The sequence below is a fragment of the Rhinolophus ferrumequinum genome, chromosome 4, assembly GCF_004115265.2.
Source record: "Rhinolophus ferrumequinum isolate MPI-CBG mRhiFer1 chromosome 4, mRhiFer1_v1.p, whole genome shotgun sequence".
Taxonomy (NCBI): Eukaryota; Metazoa; Chordata; class Mammalia; order Chiroptera; family Rhinolophidae; genus Rhinolophus; species Rhinolophus ferrumequinum.
Window position 1 is genome coordinate 43,271,408 of NC_046287.1, and position 24,888 is coordinate 43,296,295.

Below are 24,888 nucleotides of genomic sequence, written 5' to 3' on the forward strand. Positions count from 1 at the left end.
CTAGAACTTGACTGAAAACACAAAGCAAGATGCTGTCTTAATATTTCTCCATTTTTTAATGATGAATCTTGAGCTCTCCATCTTGATTCTCTTTTTAGTTTGCAGAATCTTTCTGTTGGTGTCATACTGGATCTTTGTTGCATATCTACTTTTTGTTTGTTGTGTGTTTTTTATTCATTCATTCATCATGAGTGCGAAGAAGTCTATCCAGGTTTGGTTCTTTTTATCCAAGACAGGGCAGATAAATCATTTTATAGCTCCTCACTTGCTGCCTGTCAATTGAATCCTTTCCTCAAATATTAAGTAGAAGATTCCCTAGTGTAAATTTGATTGAGTTCCGTGGTGCAACAGCTTCAGTATGGTATAGAGTGAGTTCTGGACTTGGGGTACCCAGTAGTGATAGATCATCTCGACTCAGTTTCTTACCATAGAGATTACTTCTCTCTACCATAGAGATTACTTCCTTCGCTTAGCCTGGATGCCAAGTATACAAGTCATCTAAGCCTACTTGCTGAATGTAGCTATTGAGCAAAATTTTGGGGTTTTCAGAATAACTAGTAGTAGCATAGAGACTTCAAAACATGTAGCTGATACATTTTCCTTGTTTCTAACACTACTTAAAATTTCTTTTTTCATATTTTTATCACTCTTTAGTTATATCACTGGGGATTTTGTAGGGGAGTTTAGATAGCTATTTGTGCTCAAGTTGGCATTATACCAAGAAGTCAGAAGTTTGTCGTTAACATGTATTGAAGCCATTAAAAATGGATTGACCCTTTTTGTTCTTATTCTTTGTTTGCAGTTTTTCATTCTTAGAAATATTTGCATTCCTGTTATCAATTAGAAAATTCACACACACACAAACACACACACACATATTTGCCCCTTTGTGAATTATCTTTTTAATCGAATCAATGTAGAATGTATTTGGGATAATAGTGAAGTTGAGTTTATGAATTAATGTATTTTCTATTTTTTTCCAATTTTTCTAAACAGTACATGTTGAATAAGTGATCCTTTCTTCATATGTAGTACGTACTTATTATCTTGGATCCTAAGTTCTTAGGTATACTGAGATCTCTTTCAAGATACTTTTAGTCAATTCCATCGATTTATTTGTCTATTCCTTCAGTAGTAACAAACTTTTAATTGTTTTAGATTAATAGTACATGTATACTAAGGCCAATTCCATATATTGCAATTCTTTTTCAGAAATTTATGTCCTGCCCTCATCCATTTCTTTTTCCAGATAAATTTCAAAATCATTTTTAAGCTCTTTCCCATACTCATAAAAAGCTCCTCCAACAACAAAAAATCCTGACACTTTATTAAAATTGTGTTGAATCTATAAATTAATTTAGTAAGAACTAACATAGTCAGAACTGATATTTTTAAATGGTAAGAATGCTAATCTAGAAATATCTCTCAATTTCATTCAAATCTTACTTTCTATCTCCAGGTAAAGTTTGTTAATTTTTATGTCTGTCTGAGTACATTTTCAGTTAGCATTATTTGCAATTGTTTTATGTAGCTATTATGAATGACATATTTTTCTCTTATATATTCTACCTGCTTATTGCTAGAGAATAAGAAAAGTATTGGTTACATTTAATTTCATTTAGTTATCTCATTTCTGGCAGCTTAACAGAACTCACTTTTTCCTTGTGAGAATTAAATTTAATTCTCTTGAATTTTCTGGGAATATAATCATATCTGAAGATAATGATAATATTTTCTCCTCTTTTCCAGTAGTTATGCCATATATCCCTGTTATATATTAATGTATTGACTGCACCATTTCTTGACATTTTGAAAATTTCGAACGACTGATCTGAAAATTCTCAAAAATAGTTAGTGACAGAGGATTCTTTGTATTTTATATCCTGCTATGAATGCAAGTTTCCCCATGGAATTTTAAACTGATAATAGCATCAAGCAGTAGATTTTCCATCTTGCTAACTGAAATCTGAGATACTTAAGCATCTCATAAATATTAGTTTTATGATATTACAAAGCAAAATTTAGACTGATTGCACACCTTCATAGAAAGTACAACTTTGATACACAAATTTCAAATAAAAAGAACAGACATTTTTGCTCTGTTTCGTCCATCTAGCATCCATCTATTCATCCATCCATTTATCTACTCAACAAATATTTGTTGAACTCTGTGCTTAAAGCAAAGAAATAAAAAAGTCTAGTCCCAACTCTATAGAATTTCAGCCCAGACTTATTAGAGATGCAAAGTTCTGTTCACATAATTGTACCTAAAAATATTCATGGCTTGATTAAATGATATTGAACGAAAAGTTATATACTTATTATTACATTCTGGTTTTCGGCTTATGAATTAAAGCTTGATCATTTGAAATAGACACAGCTGTGACATGTGAGTAAAAACAAATATCACTTGTGGATCCTGTTTATTCATTACCCAGGCCCTGCCTCTTGACCTCTCCAGTTTCTTGTATCTTTATAAAGGTTTCTCAGTTGAAGAAAGTTTGGAGCTATACAGATAAATGCATGGAAATTAAATGTGTTCCAAGTTTACTGGTTTTCACATCCCTAAGAAAAATCGTTCGCTAATCCTCCTTTAATAAAATAGTGATACACAAAAATTTTCTTTTTACAGTAACACCAGACTTACAATACTTATTACAGAAATTATCATGTAGTGTTTTTTGGAAATTGACATTTTAGACAACGTCCTAGTTTTTTCTTAGGAGTTTTCCAATTAAAACTTTTCAGACATATAAAATTTTGACTGATAAATGTTGCTAAGTAAGAACCATTTAGATATTTAGGTTAAAATATTATAACACTGAATCATTTCTAAATGTGTTAATATTTATGATTTGCCTTTAAAAAGTAGATTATAATTCATACCTAAAACTCTAGAAAGTATTCATTCTAATTTTTGAAGCACGATAGAGGATGTTGTCACATTCCGATGACAAGGAAGGCCTTTAGCAGTATTCTAGGAGTAGCTCATGGAAATGGTTCTAGCAGTTCAACTGAAAACAAAAACCAATGTTATTAACTCACTCGACCATTCCTACTCTAATTCATCTCTCAAATGCCTTCTGGAAAACATTTGTCTCTATTTTGAAAATACTTTTTTCATTCTAAACAATTGATTTGAACTTGCATTTTGACTTCTCTGGCTCTTAAACCGAGTCTCCCCTCCTTGTATATTTGATTCTTAATAGTTGTTGGGATATAAAAGGATCACCATTCCAAATCTGCTTTTTATTTACTGCATTAGCATCAGTCATAATGTAAATTCCTAAGAAAAATTGTTAATGCGATGCATTTTGTAGAGCAAGATGGACTCTCGTCAGTTGTGAGCCAACACACGAGAGACCTGTGGAAGCTACTTCTCAGTGGCATGGACAGCCAGGTACTCTTGGCTGGGTGTAATATGGTAGTAAACAAATTGGTACGTGACATTTCCCAGTGCCAAGGGTGACAACAAATCCAGAGTATAGCATCTAAATGGTCTGGAGGAGCACCGTTTTCTTCTCTGAGGAACGGTAGTGATTCCGATGAAATCTTTAGCTCTAATGAACTTTGTGTTTCTGCTGCTAGGTAACAAATCACACCCCAGTGGATCACAGGTATCTCCCTAAAGATCCCTCTCACTACTAGGCAAAAAAAAAAATCAACACCCATGATTCCTAGCATGTCTAAGGTAGAAGGGGCCCTGAAGACCCTGTCACTCAGTTTTTCTCAAGTTTTCCTTTCCACCGTGGCATCCTTATAGCAGAGAAGAGGAGGTGGTCTCCTGAGGCTTAGAAGGATTGACAGAACTCTATTTACCTTAAGTCTTCTAAATCTTGCCTTCTACTGCATTATATTTTTGCTTTAATATAAAACAATTAAAATTACTTGCCCCATCAGTGATTTGACTTTCCTTTTTACCCCCAACAACTTTTTAAGTAACCATGATGCTTCCTTAAGCTGCACTGTATTTACCTTTGGCTCAATAGCTACCCAAACCCACGTTTGATAACCACTGTTTGGTCAGCATCTTCTTTTTAAGGTTGAGTAAACTGAGGCCTGGAGAGGGATTATGACTCACCCCAAATCTCCTGGCTAACATGTGACTGTGCAAAAACTAACACTCAGCTCTTCTGTCATCCGTATCCATTTTCTGACGGTTGGACAATTAGGTTACTCCCAAAGGGCAATCAAGTGTATTTCAGAGTGCATTTACTTTTTACACTTTTACACTTTGAAAAAAAAATGCTGGCTGCCCATTCCTTATAGAAACTGCTTGTAACCTAATGAGATAAATGTGGCTTTGATGGAGGATGAGAAGAGCTGAGCCCATGAATTGCCTATGAAGCATCCATAACGTACCCCTGGACTTGTGTATGCAAGTACGTCCATCTTATTTCTGACTCTTGATAAACCAAAATGTGTCTCTTTCTGAAGGAAACCATTGGGGAAGCCTAACTCATCACTTAAGACAGTTAAGAACCTTAAAGCTATTGGTTTGGGGTCATGGATCTTTATTATCAGTTTTCTTTGAAAATACTGTAACTACCATTTGAGTAGCTGGATGAAACCTCAGAATATCAGCAGAGTTGACGGGGAGTTGGTTATAGCAACTAGAACAGTGAAGAACTCGTAGCCTGGCTTAATAAATATTTGCTGCTGCTGAGTCATTCTTACTGGAAAAGTGATGCAGACAGCATCGTCTCTGCCTAGTGCTGCGGAGGTTATCGGAGTGGCCTTCACCAAAATTTCCACCACCCATGTTGCAATCTTTTGCCATGGCACCGTAAGGATCCCAGGGATGGAATGCTGTATCCTAGTGTTCTGCCTTAAGTCTTTCAAATGCTTTCATAGACAGGATGTCAGCAGGCTCGGCAATAACCCAGCATAGAGAGGGAGCAACAGAAGTTTCCAGTTATATGGCTTGCTCAAGGGCACGTGATTGTATGAGTTGCTTTTCTTAATTTAGCAGTGAGGATTTAAGTAAGCTGTCCATTTCTCATTGAAATGCACACTTTTGTTAAAACCCAAAGACATTCATTTTTATTACTACAAGAAGACACATTGCAATAATAAGCAAAACATCATTTACATCTGTATGTAGAGTTTTCTTGTAATCATAAACATTATTTCGCATTTCATCCCTACTGAAAAAAAAAAAAAGACAACTCTAGCAAAATAATGTTGTAGATGTAAAAGCATTACCACATGGTCAAGTGGCTTTCTCATACCGTGTTCGTGACAAATGTTTCTGTTTTGGTTACTGCAATAAACCGAGAGAGTAAGTAGGTAGCTCTGTGATGATCTGCATACTAGGAAAGGTATTATTCAGACTCTGCCTTTTTCTCTCTCTCTCATTTTATCTTGTCAGATTTGGTTTGATTCAAACCTATTGGTTCTCGTAAAGAAGGAGGTCTGACCAGTTGGCGGAATAAGCAGCATTAGGAGAGCAATTGAAGCGTGCACATGGGAATACAGGTGATAAAAATCATTTTGGAAAATAATGAACAAGTAACTTGAGAGGGTGTTGTGAGGGTGGTATCACAGGTTATGCCAGGTTATTAATTTTCCGACTCAGCAGTATGCCTCTTAAAAAACACTTAAAGGAAAATGGATACTTTTCTTTAAAGAAATGCAGTTGGTAGGGGAGAAGTAAGGAACCTGTGAAATCCACAGATCGGTAGACCTGCGGAAGCGCAACTATTTCCATTTCAATAAGAATTGCATATTTGAAAAACTACACAAAACATGTAGTTAAGAGAGTACATTACAACAGATAGCTAAAGATTTCTTGGTCCACCTACATAATACCAAAGCCCCTGCCCTGCCCGCTGTTTGTTTGTTTCTCTTACATTGGATGCTTGTTGAAATGGCCCAGTCAACTCTGGGTCAACAAGGGAGCACAGCCCCATGTGTAGGGTGTGCTCATCAGGTTTTACATTTTGCTCCTCCGTACACAGGAATCAGAGAGAGCATTTGGCCCATTCCTCAGTTTCCCCTTCCGTAAAATGGGAAGAAGCACATCTGCGAACTCAGACATTGCTCATGACCAGGAGCAGTTCAGCCCTGGACTGTTGCTTTTCCTTTCCCCCAGTTTCCCTATTGCACTCCTCAAAGTGGTGGCCTACTGTTGCCATGGTGACACAGCACAGGGTAATGTTGCTTAGAAATAATGACAACTGGTGGCAGCAGGGAAGCAGAGCCCGAATGGTGATTAGCCTCTGAGGAGTGCCCTGTCTGGGCAGAGAGGTAACAAAAGAAGCTGTTCTGGGCATGAAGGAAGGAATGGGAGGGCCAGCTTGATTTAATAAATCAGGCAAAGATGCTACCTGTTTCCTGCAATTAGCAATCATGTTACCTGATAATGCCCTGTATCAGCGCCTTACATTTTTATGGAAGATACACGTTTGCCAGGTTTGTCCTTTTTTATTACTCAGAGCTCCGGGTTTTAAGTGCAATAAATACTTGTTGTTGATTTCGATCCTAGCTGTTAGCTCAATTTCCTGAAAGATAGGAGGAATTGTTGACTCAGTCTTATTTCTGTAGCCTGCTTTATACTTGAGGCTTGAGTCATTCCTTATCAATGGCAATTAACAAAAGTGTAGCAGGAAATTGATTTTTTTTTAACTTCAATGGTGACTGAAATGACAACAAAATAAAAATCCTGTTTTAGTAGATGGACCTCTCCCCGATCCTGAATTCCTAGGTTCTGCTTTTCTGCTAAAGTCAAATGGTGCTCTGTAGGTAATTTTTTATTTTGTTAAGTGTTAGTGAAATATCATCACCTGCATGTCTGACCCTGCTGGTATCTTTCCCATAGTGTTCAAACACACAATTAGCATTCTGTATCCTTCTGGGGTTTTCTGAACCCTTGGAACATCCAATCCATGTACCCCATATCTGGTTCCCTGCCAGAATAACTGTGTTCTGCAGTTAGTGGGGTGGGATTCTTCCCAGCAGAACTTCTCTGGGATGTATGCAACGGCTGGATTACAAATCTTAAGAAGAAGGGGACCTAGCTATAGTCACTGCCTCAGGGGACCAGGGCAGAAGACCTGCTCTCTCTGGTGTCACTTCATAGACATGTTAACACTGCAGGGTACTCTGTGTTGAAGGTCCATGTGGCTCAACAATTGGGCTTTTACTTGCTAGAGAAGACGAGGGCCAGGGATGGGGCCTTTTGAAGCCAGTCTTATAAAGGAAGATATTCACATCCATCTTCAGCAACCTTTTCTGCTGACAACCTTCAGGAGACAGTATCGCTCCCATTCAGAAAGACCCTCTTCTAGATCTGAAATCACAAGGGCTCCCACCACCACACCATGAAGACGGGGCTCACAGGGTGTTGGTGGGCTTTGGTGCACACTAGCATTTATGTGCTGTTCTAGTAGAAGAGAAAATGTAAAGAAGAATTCAACCTCTGAGGTACCAAGACCCTAAATCTGTGTCCTTTTTGCAGCCAGGGACGTAAGTATTCCTCACCTTTTCCTTCCTGGATGCTGAGGGCAAAGCCCTGCCACCTCTCCCCACCACCTGAATGCCCCCTCAGATCTGGACTCTGGAGCAGGAACTCCATGGGCTCCCCAAATGCCTCCTCTCTCCATACAGATGCTCCTGTTAAATCCCACAGCTCAAATGGCCTGCTAACAAATCTAGGCCAAACCCAGCAGAGCTGATAAGATTTCCAGAAGAGTTCCTAAAAATATATTTCTCCTTAAATCAGCCTTGCCAATCACTGTAGAATCACAGAAGTTTAAGGAGAGAAGTGGCTTTAGAAATTGTTGCACCCCTATTTTAATGCTAAGAAATACAAGTCCCAAAGTGCTGAAATAATAGCAGGAACACAGAGGTTGAGAAATATTTTACATCACATCGTGAAGATGAAACAAAGCAAGTAATAAAGGCAGGTAGAAACTGTGAGCTGTATAGTATATTCATTCACTTATTTGTTCATTCATTCACTCACTCAACAAATATTTATTGAGTGCTTACTGCGTCCTAAAGTTTTGCTGTTGCACTAGATGTCAGGGATACAGACCTTGCCCTCACAGATATTACATTCTGGTTGGGGGAGAAAGTGAACAGATAAGTAAGTAAATATGTGAGTGTCAAACAATGATAAGGACTTTGGAGGGAAATAAAGCAGGGTGCGTCAGAGGGAGAAGGTAGGACTGATGCAATATTACATCAGGAAAAGCCTCCCCATAGGCTGTCATCTGAGCCTATGACTATCTGGGAGAGGCACATTCTCACCAGAGGGAACAGCGAGGTCAAAGCCCTGAGGTAGCCCATGTTTGGCTAATTAAGGACCAGTCAGAGGTAAGGGTGACTAAAGGGGAGGGAACAAGGAGAGAGGAGGTGAGGGAAGGTTGGGGCTGATCATGGAGGTCAGTATGGGCTGGGGGAAGCTCTTGGCCTTCACACTCAGAGGTGGGAGCCATTGATAGTACCTGGGCAGAGAAGTGACATGACCTGATTATATTTTCAAAGGATCTCTCAGAATCATGTGTTTTGGTGGCACTGCAGGGGGCAAGGGAAGAAACAGGGGAGATGGGTGAGGGGGCGATTACATCAACCCAGGTGAGACAATGGTGGTTTAGATGCAGGCAGTAGCAGTTTCGGTGGTGAGAAGGGGCTAGATTCTGGACCTATTAGAAAGGTGAAGCCAATGGAATTTCCTAATGGATCAGATGTAGACTATCAAAGAAGGGGAAGGAGGGATGGCGAGAGGAAGAGGTGAGAGAGACGGAGTCGGGGACAGAGAAAGGATTCCAGTTTGGGAGTCATCACTGTCCAGTGGGTTTAAATCCATCAAACTGAAGGAGAGATGGTGAAGCAGAGGCCTGGTGGCTTTTGTTTTCTAGCTCTTTCCCTCCACAGTCACCACCCAGATATGCTAGCGGCCTCCTCCTGTAACACTGGCCACCACGCATAAACTCTGATCTCTCTCATCTTTATTACCTTTCACCTTAAAAATATTATGTCAGTGGTTCTCAATAAATGTTTTAAATGTCTGTTCTAAGCCAGTACCTGGGGCTTATCTCGCCATTACAGATGCTAACCCCAGGTTGGTGCTGTCATCTCGGGAATGTGTCAGTTGGCTGTACACACCCACTTCCTCCAGCACCTGCCGTTTTCTTCTCATGGAGACGTGTGCACTTCTTATGGCACCTTCTCTGCAGCTGCTCATTCTCATCTAAGGGAAGCCGCGGGCTCCTCGCTGATTTGCAGAGCACATGTGATTATTAGGTGTTGATCCCGTCCCTCGGTCGGTCCCTCTTGGTTGGGGATACCAGCCGTGCCGGCTTCTGAGATCAGCCACGCCTGCACACATACACACATTAAGATACTTTGTGATACACGCAGAATCCATTACGTGATAACAGATAAAATTTCCATAAGGAGAGAAGAACGGTGCCTTCCCCCACCTCCTCGCCTTCAATCACCTCCAGGGATACTCTGGTGATAACTCAGGCCTCTTTGTTACTTTAAACTGTCCCGTCTCTGAGGCCTTGACCTGTGGAATTGGTAGCATCCTTTCTCTGTCCCTGCCCTCAGCTTGCCCGTGGAAGCTGGAAAAAGCCAGGAAACCATACTTGCTCATTTCAGAATAACATCATACCATCTCACTGACATTGTGCCTCCTGGGCCACTTCTCATTCGCTGGCTTCATCTCTCTTTCTCTTCTGTGCCTGCCTGAAGGGGCCATCCTCAGCTTCAGGGACTCTCTGTAAGGTCCCAGCCCCGTCTCTGCCTATCTCACCCGTTAGAACCTCTATCTGACTGAGATACTAAGGGCCACAAGACAAAAGCTGTCCCATTTCATTTCCCTGCTCTCCAACTGACAACCAGTCTGCCTCTCCCCTCCCCCCACTTTCTTTCAGCCCCATGTTTGGGAAAGGAGCATCTTATTTCTCATCGAGGCCAAGCCTCGACTGAAGCTAGTGGTTTCGTCTCTTCCCCTCCTTTGGGTGCTTCCTCTGGCAGATTCCAGCTCTCTGGCCCACACCTCCATCCTCCTATTTTCCCAAGCTTCCGTTGTATTTCTCTCCTTCCATTCAGAAAAGAAAGGTGGGAGGTGTGATGGGAAAAGCAGGTACTCTGCCACTCTCCTGGGTCCTTCCATAGTACATCCTTCCAATTCTGTCAGCAAACATCAGGTTCGAAAAGGGTAACTGCTCCAGGAGCACGCAGGTAATCAGCGCCCGTCTGACAGCAAAGCACAGAGAGCTCCAAACTTTCCTTGCTGCTCCATGGCGTGCTTGTAGCCCGCAGTGCTCCCCAGGGCTCCAGGTGCTGAGCGCCTCCTTTCCCGCTCCCCCCACCCCCTTCCCGCAGCTATAGAAACCGCCACCTGGAAAGTCAGCAGTAACATCCTGGTTATGACATCTAGCCACCACTAATTGTGCACATGCCCTTGGTCTCCTGGTGGCAGTGGGCGTTCTTGGCTATTCCCTACGTCTTGAAACTCTAAACCTCTCTGCTGGCACCGTGGTGTTGCAATAGTCAGAGGATCTTTTGTCTTGTTATTCTTTTTCTATGGTTTTGCTTGCTCTTCTTTTTTTCTGTCACCTCAAACTGAATGAACTGTCCTTGACCCTGTTCACGTCATTCTTTTTTTCCCCTAAATATATACACAGACATAGATATAAAAATCTTAATATCTCTCTCTCTCTCTCTCTCTCTCTCTCTCTCTCTCTCTCTCTCTCTCTCTCTCTCTCTCTCTCTCTCTCTCGCCATTCTGGGGTTTTAGCTATCATTTCTACGAACAATAATTCCAACTGTGTATCCATGACCACAGCCCTGTGCCCCCATTTCCAGCTGGCTTTCACCTCCTGGCCTCCTTCCTCCTGAGCAGAGTGTCAGTGTCCTGCCCACACAGGGTCCAACGTTTGGATCCTCTTTGACTAATCTCTTCCCTGCTCTCCGCATCCCCAATCCCCAAAGATTGTTCATTTCTAACGAATTTGCTGCAGCCATGATCTGGAATCTCCCTCTTCCATCTCCTTCCCACTACTGCGATATAATTTTCAGCCTGGATTGTTCCTTTTCATGGACCATGGCTGAAGTCTAACCAATTTCACCACTCGTGAGCTCTTCTAATTCTAGTGCATCCGCGGTGATGCGACCAGAGAGTGCTCTCTCTAGTTAGAGTCCTATCTCGATCTCTCCTGTGGCCCTAATATCTGTCGTACTGACTATCCTGGTATTTTATACCCATATCTCCTCAGTCAGACTCGTGCAGCCTAAGACCCTACAGCACTATTCTCAATTCTCACTGTTCTTATACTGCGCCCTAAAGAGCACTTTGGAAATTTAAAGGAGCATTTTTACCCATTGTCCAAATGACTATGGAGCATCTCTGGAATATGATGGGCAGGAATAAAGAATTTTGACATCTTGCCATGGATATGACTCCCTCCCTCAGAATGAAAAACCGGTTTGTATCTCAGGACTTTTTAGTGTCCTGCTGGATAGTCACAGAGACAAAAATCCTGTTCATTGTGATCTGGGTCAAGATCCAAGCTCTGTTTCAGATATTGGTACACAATGTTTTTTTAAAAAATCTATTTTGTGCTTGTTAGACAGTCTTAATATGACTGAAGTTTTTAAGGATGCAACAACTGTGTAAATTGAGGCAAGATTATTCTTGAACTTGTTAGGAACTTTAACAGGAGTTGTTTCACATTTTGAAAAACCACATCACTTGTCATACCTGTCAGTCTGCATTTGTGCCTGTCACATTCAAAATAATGTTACATACACACAGCCGTGAGTATCTGACCACTTCATTCTGTTTTCTAACATACTTATGCCTGAGCATAGACATTTTAAAATATACATTATTTATTTTGTAAAAAGTTACTTCCTTTGATATCTTAGTTATATTTCAGTTATGGTAACATATTGAATTTTTTAAAAATGTGTGCATGTTTTCTAGATTATTATTTTCATTTAGAGACAATAAAAGTTATGTTACAAAAACCTTGTCCAAAAAAAGGAGGTACTGGCATTTATAGGTGTACAGGCCAGTGAAATAGATTCAGCTAGGGATAATGGAAGAGAGAGAAAGGAAAGGGGTCAGCTAACAAGCAGTCCTGTCCACCAGAGGCTGTGGCCAGGGAAGGAAATGGAAGTTCTGACAAAGACTTCTCTGGGAATTCAGGGCTAGATTGCAGCCTGCAGCTCGATAATCGTTCTTTCTGACTACAGCCATTGGGTCTTGGACATCCAGGAGACCGGTAAGTGCTGTCAGACTTAAATGGTTTCTAATACAATTGCTTTTGTTCTAGTAAGAACGTCTCCTAACTGAATTATAAATGTTTAGATAGAAAACACAGATGCAGGAAAAAACATAATTTGAATACAAATATGTGTTGAATATATTATATCTGGTTGTAGTTTCAAGAGTATATTTAGAAATTTCTCCTCTTCTAATTGAAGATGGGATTTCTTTCTCGGCTCATTCCTGGAAACTGCAATGAAAATGGACTGGAAATTTTCATGTGTTAAAACGAGCTCTGATTTTATGAATTTTTCACTTGTACTTGACAAGATACAAGAGAAAAAATTTAGTTGGAAATTTCTCCTTTTATTACTGTTGTCATGAACATTGGTTTATCTGACTCACCATGTAACCCTGGTTATCCTGGAGTTTTACTTCCCCTATGGAAATGTATTTGAAAGTACGGTCAAAAGAACAAAGTACCATGTAAAATGAAGACATCACTGTTAGCCATGCTTCTTTCTCTGCTTTGAATGAATGTGGATTTGGAATTAGTCTTAGAAGAGCATCTATCGAAGGTTTGCCTAACTAATATTCTAAGGAGGATGGCATAGTGCGTACCACTTTCACAGAAAGGACCTTTCTACCTTGTACTTACACTTCATGTACCTTCTAGGAGTGTATAACTTGCAGTGAATAGAAGTTATTTCCATTTCTTACTTGTGTGTGTGTGCATGTGTACATACACAAAGATGTAAGGCATGTAGATGTTTTATGTCATGTTGATAAGATTTAGATATCATGTAGAGAGTACTTAATATATTGCTAAATATATTTTGGTTGCGGTACATATGTTTACGGCTCATGTATTTTCAATCCCCTTGATTGCAAAAAAGGAAACTGAAGCTCATAGAGCTTAAGTGACATTACACAGCCATTCAGGGTAGAAGAGCGACTATAACTGGGGTAGAAAAATTGGTTCTTACCCCTAAATCATGCAGAAATTTCAAAGCACCAGTCCATTTATATTTTCAATAAATTAATTTTCAATAAATTAAAAAGAAACCCATGTAAAGGTATCCAGAAAGAAAAATCTTTCTAAGGACAATCACTTTTGCTGCTCCCTTCACTCCTTTTCTTCGAAAAGTCAATTAGGTTTTTATTTCTTTCATAGTGGGACCTCTCTCATTTCTGCACTTTTATTGGTTCCTTGGGCTTCCTGTGGGAAGACCTAGTGAGGGACCTTGTTTCAGTGGCTGTGATTACAGGGCAGGATTACACCCACTCCTGGAGGTCAAGTGGCTCTCAGCCCAGTACTCCAGCCACGGCTCCTCTCGGTCCCTTCTCCAGCCCAGGCGTCTGCATCTGATAGGTGCAGGATGCGGCCGGGTCATTGATCAAGGAAAAGAGCACATTGAGAGCTATTTTCAATTAAGCTCCAGAAATAGACATGGGATGCTCAAACATGAAGCCACTCACAGGAAGGAAAAATCCTTTTTTAAAAAAAATATATTTTAAGAATTTAAAAATGAAAGAAAGGAAACACGGCGATTCTCAAAATTAGAAATAGGAAACTCAAAGAGACATAGTTTCTTTATTGTAATTAGATTTATGCAAAATAAAATTAAAGGCATCCCATAAATTACTTAATGGATAATGAGTCCTTGACTGTCTGACTCAGAAATCGGTTTGTTTTGCAAGGATCCTTTAATCAGCTCCCTAGGAGGCCGATGTCTGGCAGACAGCTAAAATACCATAGATGACCAAAAGTAAGCTGGAGAAGCTGTGTGCCGCAGAACTATTTTCCTTAAGGCAGTCTTAAATTTTGAACAATCTCAGTCTCAAGATTGGACATGATTGATGTTTTTCCGCTCAAAAATGTACAAACTAGGTACAAAGCGTTGGCAAGTCCGGGACACCTGTGGTCCACAGCCCAGGCTTGTCTGAGGGGTGTAGAATGAAGGGAGGTGGGCTCTTGGGTTGTAGAATGAAAGGCCATGCTTTCCAAACTCACCCTCCTGCATCACTGAGTGGCTGTAGAAGGAACATGAGCAGCAAATTCTTTTATACAGTCAAAAGTCATAGCTTTCTGAAAAAATCTAACACCTTGCAGATTTTAAATATATTTGAAAAATGAAGTGTCATGTAAGTAAAGACCCTAAAAATAGCTTGGGATTGATATTTGGTAGAGTTGAATGGCAAGTCCTTTGGCATTTCAGAAATACTACAAGGGCCTTGTTTCTTGATCCTTGAACTTCAGTCTTGCCTTTCCTTTGAACAGGAGTCAAGCAGTGAACCTTGATACTTGTTCTGTCTGGTGTTGTCTTGAGAGGATGGTAGCTCCTCTGTAAAGCAGCCCCTCTGTAAAGACTTCTAGCAGTGGGGGATGGACGACAAAGCTGCTGGTCACCAAGGACCACCAGCCCCCGCAGACCACGGTTCTAGAAACAAAAGCCCCATACACCCCCACCAAGGCCTGGACAAAGTATACAGGCGAGGAGTTAGTCTATTTTTTTATTCTCATAGAATGAAGTCTTATCTGGACAAATCTCTCAGGTGTTTTCTGTTTAGTCTAGTTTGGCTTTGTTTTGTTTTCATTGATCAGAAACATATCATTGAGCGAAGTCCCGAGCCAGCCCTCCTGCAGTTTGTTTCTGTGAGAATCAGTGACCCAAGACCCCGTGATTCAACCGGGGCAGACATCTTGGTTCCCTCTGTCTGCCACTGGATGCCTGGCACACAGGAGGCTGGCAAGAAATGCTTACTACTGTGGTTCTCAAACTTGAGATTGCTTCAGACTCACGCCCTGGAGGGCTTGTTAAGCAGATTGTGAAGCCCCACACGCAGGGTTTCTGATTCAGTCCCTCTGGGCTGGGGCCTGAGAATCAGCACTTCTAACAAGCTCCCAGGGGCTGCTGCTGCTACTACCGGCCCAGGTCCTAACTACACTTTGAAAATCACTGGGCTTAGGAGTCTGGATTTTGAAGCTCCAATAATTTATCACTGGAGCAGCTCCTCACCCTCACCTCCAGCCTACTTGGCAGCAACAGGGTAAGCCGGTGGCACCTGCTGGAATTTTCCAGAAGATAATACTGAAATCCCCTATTAAATGCCTGATTCCCTCAGACTAGACTTTGGTTCATGTTAAAATGCAAAAATGCTCGTTGGAGGAGGATCAGGAGTTCATTTGACAAACATTTATTGAGCATATTCTACATACCAGCCACTAAACTGAACTCTGGAGATTGGAAAAATCAATACTTACGGTTCTTGTGAGTTAGGGAATAATGATGCTACTTAAAATAACTACCAGCCAGTGTTCAAAGATGGCCCATAGCGAGGTCATCAAAAGGGGAATGATGGAGGTCAGGCGGGAGCACACTTCAGGGTGCAGTGCTGGCATGGCCTCGCCAGTCTGGTGACTCAGCTGAAACTTCAAGGGAATGATCCTCTCCTCCTCTGTGAGGGGCTTAGAAAGGCAGGAGGGGGAGAGGATATGAGGTGCTGAATGCCTGAAGAGGATGAGGAAAGGGCTTCTCAGTACCGCCCAGAAACTTCTACAAAAGGTAAATGGTGCCTTGCAGATAATCAGGGCCAATGCTGTCATATATACGACCTTCTGAGAGTTAGAAAAAGGTGGCCTCTCTGCACAGATACATTTTTTTTTAAACTTTTGTTTATGTAAGTGTGTTTTTCCAGGACCCATCAGCTCTGAGTCAAATAGTTGTTTCCATCTAGTTGTGGAGGACGCAGCTCACAGTGGCCCATGTGGGGATCGAACTGGCAACCTTGGTGCTACTAGCACCACGCTATAACACACTGAGCTAACCGGCCGCCCCCTACACAGACACATTTTGACAAGGGCTCCTCTGGGTAAATGAACTAGAAAAAGCTGCCCGTCTCTCCCCCACTCACCCAGGGCACTGGGGAATGAAATTAGTAGCTGCATTTTCACCAAGCCTTCAAACCAAGTAGGCTCTGTCAATGCTACCATCATATTCAGGTTATACATCACACCCAGAGTGACTGTTTGGCCCTAAAAGTATTTCATTCACTTCTGGGTTAGTAGAAGGTGGAGAAAGAAAGCAGTCTTCAGGCCTTTGTAGTAACACTGTGGGATTTGTACTTGAGGAAACTTCTCTGTGGGTTCCCTTTGGTTGCAAAATAAGGCGGTCTGAGAAATGAGGGACGCTCCAGATAAGTGGCCCGAGTGACCCATGCAGTCAGCTCTTTGAGGTCTATGGCACTGCCCTGCTTTCAGACTCTATGGCCGGAGCAGATCCACCCAGGTGCAATCCTGGTCATTGATATAGAACTACTGCAAAGAGAAAAGAAGCCTGAAAGTAAATTTGTTCAATAAATATTTATAGAACAACTCCTCCTTTTATCACCTTGCATTTGGATAGCACTTTACTATTTATAAAGTATTTTTATATTTCCTCTATAATCTTTCCTTCTTGGCAGCAACTGTGTAATGTAGGTAGAGACTATTATCAGCATTTTACAAATGAAGAAACTGGGTCTCAGAGAAATTGATTTATCCAAGGTCACATGAAGGAACCTTTGCAAAATGAAGGCTAGAAAGCTGGCTCTTAGGACAGGGTACTTTCCACCATTCCAGAAAGTTCTATGTTGGCTGGTAGAAGAAATGCGAAAGCCCCTAAGATATTGCCATCAATAGAAATATAATGTGTGCTGCATAGATAATTCTGAATTTGTGGGAGCTAAAAAGAAGCAAGTGAGTTTTATTTTAATAATGATATTAATCCAATTTGTTAAAAATATTATCAATTCACCATGTAGTAATTATAAAACAAGATTAATGACATGTTTTCAAGTTCATTTTATTCATAGTAAGTCTTAGAAATCAATGTGTATTTTACATTTAGAGTACATCTCTATTAGGATGTAAATTTTAATTGGAAATACTTGATCTGTATTTAGATTTCATTTAATTTACAACTGAAAAGTAGATTTATGTACTCAAGTCCATCCAAGCACACTTAAAAGTTTTCCAATAACTAAACTGAGGATCAGTTTTATTAAATTTACATTAATTAAGAATACATAAAAATCTTAAATTTAGTTCCTTAGTGGCACTCGCCACATTTCAATAGCCACATGAGCCTAGTGGCTTCTGTCTTGGAGAGTGAGGCCGTAACATGTGACCCTTCCTCCCAGGAACCTGTAGTCCGGTAGATCCGATATGTAATTTGGTCTATGTGTTAGCATAGTTTAGTCTTGTCCCTTGATAACCACGTTAAAAGTTGGCCTTCTCTATCCTTACCCATCGTTGCCCATCTCTTTTGGTGGCCTCCTCTAACTTAATTAAAATCTGCTCTCTCTCTTCCTCATTCCCACAATTGCCTGTCTGTACCCACTCCAGAAGATGGATGTCGTAATGGCCCAAGGGAAGAATGTCTTTGATAACAGTAGCTTTACAACTTTTTGTATAGAAACAGAACAATCTGGGAGAAACAGTGGATTTATGGGAGGTTAAGATAGCAATATATTTAGGTGCAATATCATGCACCTTCCTTTCCTTCTGGGACATCTTTGATGTACACAGGACTCGCCATCAGAAAGGTTGGCTCTTCTGCTTTTAAAAGTAAGTTCATCTTATAAAGTTCTGACCATCTAAATTCTGGTTCGATTTTCATAGTAACTACAAATGGCTGTCTGTTTCTCCCAGGGAAAAAAAAAAGTCTTGTTATCTAAAAGTATAAGCAAAAGTGTACCCCAGTCACTGGATTGGGTTGAAGGCATTATCCCGGTTTTAGGAATACTTGAGTAATTATCCGTCTGCTGCTATGCATAGTAAATACATGTTTGCCTTTTTCCCTTCCTACATGTGAAGCCTTGGCAAAGACTGCCGCTGCCTTTGAGGATGAACGTCTCCTGCATCTTTGTTTTCCTGTAACCTCATCAGACCTTGGTCTGTAGGATTCAGGGAGTCTATAAATATATTGCAAATATAAATTAGGTGTATCCAAGCCATCGTTTTAAATCTCCTTATTATTAGTGCCTCAGCTCCACTGAAAACACAGGCAGAAATGTTTCCTGGTCCCCTGCTTCCCTCATCCTTTGTTCTCCATGGGGGTTGGAAGTGGGGGCTGAGGTAATGAGGGTGCAGGTCCAGGCTGGTCTGTGAAACCTGACCCAGAGTAAATTTGGTTATTAAACTCGTCTTCTTAAACGCCCTAAGTTAAGCTAGTTGATGTTAGCTGCTGGGAACACAACACTGCCAAACAGACAAGCAGGAGCCTGTCTGTCCCCTCAAATATTTTACAATTGGAGTTAGGTATGTGTCATGGCTTTCAAGGTTACCAATTTCCTTAAAAGCACATACAATTAAAACTCATTCAAACACTTCTACTAATAAGTAAAAGAAGGATTGGGATGAAGTAGCATTTCCCACTAGTGCCGAGAGATGTCCTGCTAAACAAATGTTCCACGATCAGATAAGCTCGAGGGATGTCCTTGCTTCTCTTCCTCTAGTTGAGATTCATTCAAGGCTGAAAAATAGCTCCATTGCCCAGAAAGCCTGTTCAGCTTGGTTTACCTGGGTTTAACGAAACTTAATTGATTGTGAGACCTACTTTTTCAGGGAGACTTTGCAAACCACTTAAGAATTATTGCTCTCTTAACTTATTTGGAACATGCTGTTTGAAATAATCTACTTCCAGTCTCCATTAAGTTCTTAGTTATAATTTTTTTAGGACAAGGCTAACTAAGCAAATATCTAAGGTAGCTAGCGGCATATACAATTCATGAAAATGATCAACTTCTGGTATTTAGTTCTGTATTCATGCCTGACCCAATGATGTTAAATTTTAATGTTTTAACAATTTCACCATTCTTGAAAATATTAAAAGAAATGAAATACGCTGATTTTTAAAAATCTGAATTTACTACTTATATTTTTGTTGTAGATATTTAACTCCATCATTCCGCAGACCAGAGCATTTTCTGATTGTGACTCCATTAGAAACTAAGCTGAACTAACCTAACACTAGCTCGCATTCATTCAGTTAGTCAGTGAATCAATCATCAGTTAAATAGGTCAATACATGTTTTCTGTGGACCTAATAGCCATGAACTAAAGCACTAGGGATGCAGAATTGAAAAATACAAATAGTCCTTACCCTCCTATTCTTGTAGCATGGAGGGGAATACTAACATTAAGCAAGTAATAAGAGTAGAGAGAAAGCATAAGAGTCTAAGAATAAATATCAAGAGGCTTCTACCTATCCATCTCTAAATTCAAATCTCTGTAAACTAGAAAGAATGTGCAGCACAAGGAGCCCCAACCTCATCCACAATGAGAATATCCTTATTATTTAGGAAAGACACATCCCAAATAATGGTTTATAGCATTTCCAACAATAAAATCAATGGCCTAAATGTGAAATTAATTGAAAGCCACAGTTCTAATACATTGTTTTGGTGATTAAGCACATTAGAGTGAATTGTTTCAGAATGCCTAATTATTGTGTCTCATCTCTTTGAGTCATTCCTAACTTTTGGACTGCTGCTTACATCATGTCTGCAGTTGCGTATTCTTCCTCTTTCGCTCCTTTTTTAAAAAAAAAAAAAAAAAAAAAAAAAAAAAGCATATCTTTTCTCAATGTACTCAAAGGGCACAGCTCTAAATTGCATTTTTGAAATTCTAGCTAAGAGCTAAAGAGTTTCTTATAGTGTTGATGCCATTGAATTTGGGTATCAGTTGATATTTTATTGGTGTTTTGCAGGTTTATGATTTTAAAGTGCCTGTGTGAAGTCACTTGCTGAAAACTGCAGCCCGGGAGCGCTTGCTGGTTTCAAGTCTTGTTTTTCTGTCAAATACACATTACCCTGACTTTATGAGTGGATGAAGATACCTCAATTGTCTGACGTTGCCAATTGCTTGATTTCAGAATTTTAAAAGATAGAAGGAAAAAGAAATCCTGCTGAGATCTGCACAGCTAAGTGGCTTATTTTCCAGCATTGTCAATAGCTGTGAGCTTCAGAACTAAATATTCTCCCAAGGAGTGCCATGATATTGAAGTCACTTTATTAAAAACACTTGTGTCTGCAAAACAGTCAAGAGACTTGGACATTTACAGCCAGAGATGACACTGAGCATGCTTTTATTCCGGCCCGCAGTTTTCAAGTGGGGCATATTGATGGATGAGTGACTGCCTGCCAATAAATTCTCTCCTCACTCTGTTTCTTGCATTGGATTTCATTAAGCAATTTATCACTTCCCTTCAGACTTCCATGTGGGGTTTTTCACAACAATAGTTTTGGACTCATTGGAACTTGGATTGATTTCATCATTTACCAGAAACTAACACAATCTAAATTACTTTATCATCATGGCGTTGAATGTTGCTCCAGTCAGAGATACAAAATGGCTGACATTAGAAGTCTGCAGACAGTTCCAAAGAGGAACATGCTCACGCTCTGATGAGGAATGCAAATTTGCTCACCCCCCTAAAAGTTGCCAGGTTGAAAATGGAAGAGTAATTGCCTGCTTTGATTCCCTAAAGGTAAGATAATGCATTTTATGTGTCACATCAGTGCCACATTCAACTTTCAAATGAAATGTTTTTCATTGTACTTTTACAGAAGTTTGACAATTGCTTTTAGATTCTGTTTACTTGTTTGTGGTGACTGTTGGGAGATTTTTCACTCCAATTTTTTCATATCAGGCACATATAAATTTTTTACAGATCCATGTTTAAATTAAAAATACATGATGGTGTATTTTTGGTCTGGCATGACAGTCATGTACCCAAGAGTTTTAAATCAAAGTCTGGCTTGTGACAACTAAAGATAAATATTTTATTAACATTTGATCTTCTGGAGGTTATATAAAGGTGAAGAAATTGAATGTGTCACTTTTATGTGCCAGTGACTCTGATTCACCTCTTAAAGAATTTTCTACTCTGTGGCTTTCTTTCTTGACCAAGGGCTTCCTAAAACACTTCTTAATACGTTTTTCATTCTCTTTGACAATTTGATATGGCTCACAGAAATTACTGAGTACATACTCATTACTCCCTGAGAACCTACTATGTGAAAATTAAAACATAGCACTTCACAGAAAAGAAATAAATGTGATTCAAGATGGTATCCTTGATGATCTCACTGTCTAGTAGGGAAAACACAGCACTTCAGCAAATAACTATAATGCAAGACAGAAAGGGAAACGTAGCTTAAATGAGGAATAGAAAGAAGACTTCTATGGAGTCCACAGAAGGGAGAGCTGGCTTCCAGATGACTATTTCAAGAAATGTTTTTGGGGGCTATGGCACCTGAGTTGTATGCTGAGTTGGGTGGAGTTTGGACTTGAAGAAACGGGGGAATAATAATGACAACTCTAATTGAAGGAAATGGGGTTGATTTAGCCCACAATTCTTTGAGGTTTATTTTGCCCTGAAATTATGGGTCCTAGAAATCCCAGATGGTCTAGGACAGTCCTAACATCATCATGATATTGTTTACAATGGAGATAAGTAAGAAATATAGCTAAAAGGAGCTTAATGGTTACACCTCTGCAAAACTTTATTTAAATAAGCTTACCAAACAGGAAAAAAAATGTTGAGCTATGCTTTGATATATGATTTGGGAAATCATAGTGCTTTGAGTTTATAAAATAGTGACTTTAGCCTATTCTTGGGTGTTGAAGGGACTGGGTATGTTTGAGGGAGAAATTTTCATCTTAAAGTAAAAAATTATGTCTTGTGAGGCTTGTAAGTCAAAATTAAATATAAAAGTCTTCAAAACATATATTTAAGTATACCTTAAAGGGAAAATCTGTCTATACACTAAAGGCAGAAGAATACGTTTATAGCCCAACAGAAGTCTTTTAAGGATTAAAATTTCAAAAATTAGATATGTTATTTACCTCACTAACTACAAGCATTTATTATTTTCTATCATAAAAATGTATTAGATTAGACTTTAAAAGTATAAAACATTTTGTCTACACAGTAATGAATAGATTGATAAATCACAATTCATGTGAACTATAACAGTATAAGCTCATTTTTTATCTTAGCTTTTATTTTGCTTTTAGTCAAAAAAGTAAACTAAGTTTGTATTCACTTCCTTGATTATTACCAGTAGAAGCATTCACTATAAAAAGCGGTGTAGATTAAAAACTAGATCATAAGAACTTCGATACCAAAACAGGTCTGAGATGAGAAATTCATTTTCCAGTTCATTCCCAATTCCTTCATTTTATTAATCCAAGCCTTCTCTGGTTGCATATTAACCATTAAACCTACATTTTAGCAAGTTTCTTAAAACTTAATTTTTTAAAACTAGTTAGGGACACACGAGGGAAGTAAACCCTACCTATTAAGGCTAAGTATTTCTTGAATATCAACAGGGCAACAGATCCTTATAATTCATTACCTCACTGTTGATTCACCTGGCCCCCAATTGTTTGAGAGTTCCAACCAATGGAGAAAGACCAAGAACAGTTATATTTAGTGTAAAAACATGAATCAAGCTGTGATTATGTTGAGCACTGTTCAAATGAAAAGGAGATTTAAAAATCATTTTCAGAAGTGTCTAGTAGAACTATTTTCAGGTGTTTAAGCATAGTTATACATATTGCCTCAAGTCATCAGTTCCCTTTAGAATTGTGAATTTTCAGGTTATTTAATTTGATTGTGATGTTTTATATATTTTACGTTGTGAAACTGTAAAAAAAATGTGAAAAGAGCCCAAAGGCACAGGAGTAAGACAGACCAGAGTCCAAATACCTGCTCAACCACTTCTCAGCCTTGGGTAGGTCATTTATCACTTCTTGTCTTTGTTGTCTCTTCAGTAAAACGAGGACAGTCATTTGTGAACTTGGCTCAAGTATACCCAGTGTCTGGCGTAGTGCTGGCGTATTCACCTTGTAAAGCAGTTGTAAGAATGTTGTGTCCTTACAACAGGGACTATGGTAAATAAAAAAGTCACTCAAAAATAGTAGCCAAAAAGGGCAATGGTGATGATAATAATGAAACTATTTGATTTTATTTCATTTGATATATTGAAAACGACAGTGTTGCCCAGTGGATCCAGCCTGTAATAGACAGAAGGGCAAGGGCTTTGAAGTCAGACAGGCCAGGGCTTGAACAAGCCCTGACTGCGACACGGGCTAGCTGTATCGTTTGATACATACTGTTTTACCTCCTTGACCTCCTCTTGTTTAAAATTGATATAATGATTCCTGCTTCATAAGATTACTTCCAAGACTAACTGGCTAAAATATGCCAGATGCCCAGCAAAGGCCGGACATTGTAGGGACTGGCAATATTAGTTTCTTTCCCTGCATAATAAAGTATCACAGTATAAATGCTGATTTTGATGACTGGCTTTACAAACAAGGTATGTCCAACTCTTAAAGTGTCCAACTCTTAATGCGTCCAAACTCAAGAATCTGCTGTGTGATAATGCCTCAGTGATACAAATTAGTCATGACATTAAAAGAAATCAAGTTTGAGGCAGACATCTTTTTTTGCTCTTGTTATTTATTACAAGATATTTTCTACAAACACTGTGGGGTATTTTTAGTCATAAAAAAAGGTACAAGGAATTGGTGTCGGGCCTGTAAGATAGAGACAAGTCAGTCGTGAGCCTGAGATTTTGTTTGTTTGTTTTTTGTTATGTGTTAGTTGTATACATAAGTAAACTTCCATAAATGCATGCTAAACAGATTTGTGGGTGTTTGGAAAAGAGATTTTGCTGAGGTCTTTGGAAAGAGAGTTATACATATATACCATTAAATACTTTTACAAAAGATGCTTCAGAAAATGTAGCAGAGTTTTTACAGTGACATTTGTACTTTATTCACAACTCTTACCTTGTTGCATTTTATGTGATACTATTGGGCATACAACTATTTGTGATTTTTTTTAAGTTATTATATTATTATGAACAATGGAATTGCTTAAATCTTTTCTGGAAGGCTAGAACATTCTGGAACGCTGTGTTCCAGAAGTTAGGTTAACTTCACAAAATACAAATTGCTTCATGAGCAATTAATGTCCCTGTAGCAAAGGACTTGACCACCCATCCCTACATTTTTATGTCTATAAAACAGTTTCTCTCAGAGTTGAGATGTTTGAGATTTTTCTTTTGAGGTTCTTCTTCCTGTGACTGATAGAAATTAATCTGGATTGTTTTGTAAATTGAAACATCCAGAAAGGAATAAATGAATTAGCTGTAGTGCTTATTGAGACTAAAGGTTTTGGTATTTACTACTTTTATCAGTTATTTAATATATTTGCTTAATCATTTGAATTTGAATTCAGCTTAAAAAAACAATATTTTTAAAGTATGTTGCTAATTTTTGCAAAACAAAAAACCCATACCTAGAATATTTGGGAAAATTGTTTAGACCTCACATAACGTTTCACAATAAAAATCAGTTCACAGACTGTATGATTCTTTTTAATGCCTAAATCAGATGATGTCACTCTATTCCAGTGGTGTCCCATCTTGCCCAGAATTAAGACCGCACAATCCTTATAAAAGCCGTCTAGGGCCGAGGAGATCTGCTTCCCACCCTCAATCCCCTGACCTCTGTCCTACCACTGTTCCCTCATGCAGTCCATTCCAGCCATCCCGCCTCTTTGCTGTCCCCTGAATGTGCCAAGCAGGCTTCCTTCTGCCTTAGG

At 39.4% G+C, this 24,888-nt stretch overlaps 1 protein-coding gene across 10 annotated transcripts in view; it reads left to right on the forward strand.

The window, feature by feature from the left end:
- MBNL2 (muscleblind like splicing regulator 2) overlaps positions 1-24,888 on the forward strand; it is a 151,744-nt gene that overhangs the window by 26,762 nt on the left and 100,094 nt on the right. For 8 of the 10 annotated variants that reach the window (XM_033103812.1, XM_033103815.1, XM_033103809.1 and 5 more), the window contains exon 2: positions 19,978-20,757. In XM_033103812.1, coding sequence (XP_032959703.1) covers positions 20,584-20,757 — 174 coding nt within the window. In that variant the 5' untranslated portion in view covers positions 19,978-20,583. Of the gene's footprint in view, positions 1-5,371; positions 5,479-8,300; positions 8,320-19,977; positions 20,758-24,888 lie in introns of those variants that run through there. The other 2 variants (XM_033103807.1, XM_033103808.1) reach the window with 2 other exon arrangements.